The 3,398-nt window shown below is 44.8% G+C and overlaps 1 protein-coding gene across 1 annotated transcript; it reads right to left on the bottom strand.

The window, feature by feature from the left end:
- Positions 1 to 1,492: 1,492 nt before the first annotated feature.
- On the bottom strand, positions 1,493 to 3,398 carry LOC119323900 (54S ribosomal protein L37, mitochondrial-like). Its single transcript, XM_037597618.1, has 2 exons — positions 3,243 to 3,398; positions 1,493 to 2,191 (listed from the first exon to the last, which is right to left on the bottom strand). Exon 2 carries the CDS (start codon positions 2,170 to 2,172, stop codon positions 1,783 to 1,785), a length of 390 nt encoding a protein of 129 aa, XP_037453515.1. The 5' UTR covers positions 2,173 to 2,191; positions 3,243 to 3,398; the 3' UTR covers positions 1,493 to 1,782.

The following is a 3,398-nucleotide window of genomic DNA, read 5'->3' on the forward strand; positions in this document are numbered from 1 at the left end:
CCCAGCGTTCTTTCGGGGGCTGAACCACACGTGGAGACGCTCGGCAGGGAAAACGAGCACGTCATTTGGACGAGCCGTTCGACGGGGTGGGCTGCCCCAACCCCCGCTCTTTCCCCGGGAAGAGGTCCCACGCCTGGACACTCCGGAAAAATTCTCCCGTCTTTTCCGTTGTGCGATCTGAAATCGCTGCTTCGCTCTGAATCCCTCGCTCGTTGCCTTCCGCCCCTCTCGTCTCCCCTCCCCTGTACCACCAAATGTGCATAGGAGATCTCCCTGGCGGAAGGAAGGGAACCACAAGTGCTCTTGAAATTCCCCTGGTGGGATTTAGTAACCTGCGTGTTCTCCCGCTCGTCACCAAACAAAGCCTGCAAAGCGTTTGCGTCATGTTTACCAACGAACTATGCTTGGCAAATTCAACTCGGGTTTTTGATTCTTAAATCCGGCATTGTAGTAATGATTTTTATTCTAGACAAACCCAGTTTAACCTGTCGATTGCAGTATTACATGTTCACAACCCGCAAGAGAACTCACTATAGTATCTGGGTTGTGTATTTATCAAGCCTCAGAAAAGGAGGTTTCAGGGAGAATTCTGGGCCAGTAAAACCTGCAAAGCGTTCATTTAAACAAATAACGTATCTGCCATTTCACTATGGTAACAAAACATGAAGACTCTTTGAAAGAAAATAAAGAAAGAAAGAACTAAAGACAATACTTATAGGTAAAGAAACACGGAATGTGTCCGCGTGTTTTTGACCTCCTTTTTCTCTTCGGTTTTGTGCTTGTCATACATACCTCCAGTTTTAGCTCACCGGCCGTATGATGCGGTTGTGGACATGGCCTTTGTGACATGTCCATTGGGTTACTGATTATTATCCCTTCTCAATACATCTTTATAAAGTCACAGTTAATAATTTAACCTCAACTATAGCTGATCTAAAGTCTACATATATATAGTTCCAGAAGTTCAGAAAAGGTCTGGCTATCCTCTTATGCGCCTGAAATTTGAGGATTAATGAGAGTGCAGGTTTTAGATAGATACAGCAAAGTTCTAACATTTAATCAGAATTTTGCTTCTTCTTATCTGGTTATCAGTTTAAGGTTGATTGCAGTAGTTGTTACAGTAAAACTGTTGGCGTTCTCTTTTGCTATCAGAACTAAACGTTGCCTCTACTGTATGCTCAGGAACTGAAATATTGTTATTTCTTTGACAAAATACTCTGATTGCGCAAACTCTCAGCAAATGTTGGATCGGACTCTAATATGTTAAATGCATGAGACGATGCAGCTTGAGGATGCACAACATGATTATTCTTTTTTATCACTAAAGATCATTGCAGTTTGTGCTAGAAGAGTAGCATTGCGGTGCTGCTCCAAGTTTCAGTCTCCTAAATCACATTCACCTATTATTTAAATGAATTCATGAGTCTGATGCACCATAGTCACGCTTTGCTAATTTCGCAAAGCTGTAATTTTTGTGTGCATGTTCAACTCATATTCAAATATCTCTGTCTTTCTATTGATAGGCTCAAAACTCCTGTTGCAAAACAGTGTACGAAGCCAAGCAAGAGCATGGGAAACTTCCTACAGGATTTGCTGCAAGATACAGAAGTTACATCTAGACAAGAACATGACAAACAGCATGCTGGTCACATAGCCTAAATTGTACTGGGCCAAGCAACTTCCAAGTCACTCCATTATTACCAAAAGTAACTAATGAACCTTGTAACGAAAGACAGGACAATATGCTTACTTTGACCACTACATGAGATGTGATTCTCCTGATCAGTTCTTAGCAGTGAGAGCATTGTTTTCCTTGATCCGAGCCCGGTTGTCCAACTTGACGAAACGCTTCAGGTCTTCATAAGGCAGTGTCTTGGCATCTTTCCTCCGCAGCTCGCTCAGCACAGGACGCTTGTCAATCAGGTGCCACAGCCAGTCAGGGTACTCCGAATCTGGTTGGATCTTCGGGTCAGAACCCTCCTTCAGGATATTTGCCCCGAACACAGTTGTACTCTTCATTTCTTTGCTGAGCACAGGTTTAGCATCAGCCGCACCACCTTTTCCGCCCTTCTTTCCCTTGGGCTGGGCTGCAAAGCCTCTTATCCCGACCAATTGAGCTGCATCCCTTGGAATAACTCCACGCTTTAATGCTCGTGTCCAAGACATTGCCATTCCTGGGTTGATATTTTAGCTGCATATATCAATCATCAGAACTAAGTGTCAACTCTGCTTACAAAAGAATTAAGTGTCAACTGATAACAAGGGAAAACCACCAATGCTGACAGAAGAAAGAGGTTCAAATCTGCAAACAATTAAGGCATTTGAACAGAGGGTCATATGAGTAGAGGGGCTAAAAGGAGTATGCTGAGCACATGAGACTTAGGCCCTGTTCGGAGACCCGCCACTCCACCACTCCGCTCCCGGAGTTGGAGTCAAAAGGCACGGAGCTGGTAAAGAGATGCTTCAGCTCCTCGTATTTTTAGGAGTTGGAGTGACTCCGAACAGGGCCTTAATACTGAAAAATCAGGTTTGGGGCCTTGCTGTTGCAGCCTGTTCCGGCTAGGCGGCCATGTGATTTTCACTGTAATGTAAGGAATTAAAGCTCGGAAAGCTTACATGTGTTATTTAAGGCTTGTAATTCTGCCTCCAAGATTGTTACTGCAACTTATTTCGAAATTACTATGTTGATCTACAGAATACACGAATTACACATGATTAAAGATGATGATGGTAAGATATAACCATCATTCAAAGTAAGGTTCTTGCCAGGTAAAAACAGTTCAAACAACATTCAGATTGGAGCAGTCTGAAGTCCTAAAGAACATCAACACTAGTTCCAGCATCAAGCCCCAGCCCGAGCAAAATCTGAATGATCCCTCTGTGTAGGCCACAGTATGGCATCATTCACAATATTTTTCAGGTAACAAGCACCACAATATGATTAGCAATTTTTTCTCTGAGTTCAGCTAAAGTATGAGAAAGGAGCAGACCAGATATGCCCCCCATCAGTTAACACAAGTTTCTTTCTTGTTGAAGCAAAATCGGTTAAAACATAAGACACTACTTCCTGCATCAAGCATCAGCCGACGCAAAATCAGAAACATATCTAATCCTATAGACCATCTACGCCGCCGCCGCCTTGCTGCGAATGAAGGGATGGGAGAGGGCGCAGGGCGCGCAGAGAGAGAGAGAGAGAGAGAGAGAGAGAGAGAGAGAGAGAGAGAGAGAGAGCTGTGGCGGACCTGCCGCGCCGATGCCCTAGATCCCGCTGCCGCCGCCGCCGCCGCCGCCGCCGCGAGAGAGGAAAGTTGAGGGCCGAGGAGTAGGGTTTCGTTTTGGGGAGGGTGAGACCGACAGTTTCGCTCGTCCGGTAGATTTTGCCACTAGTGAAGTGCGAT

This window comes from Triticum dicoccoides, chromosome 6B (assembly GCF_002162155.2).
Source record: "Triticum dicoccoides isolate Atlit2015 ecotype Zavitan chromosome 6B, WEW_v2.0, whole genome shotgun sequence".
NCBI classification, from domain to species: domain Eukaryota; kingdom Viridiplantae; phylum Streptophyta; class Magnoliopsida; order Poales; family Poaceae; genus Triticum; species Triticum dicoccoides.

Bases quoted from the DNA above. Each gene is read 5' to 3' on its own strand.
- LOC119323900 (XM_037597618.1), bottom strand. From the start codon at position 2,172: ATGGCAATGTCTTGGACACGAGCATTAAAGCGTGGAGTTATTCCAAGG.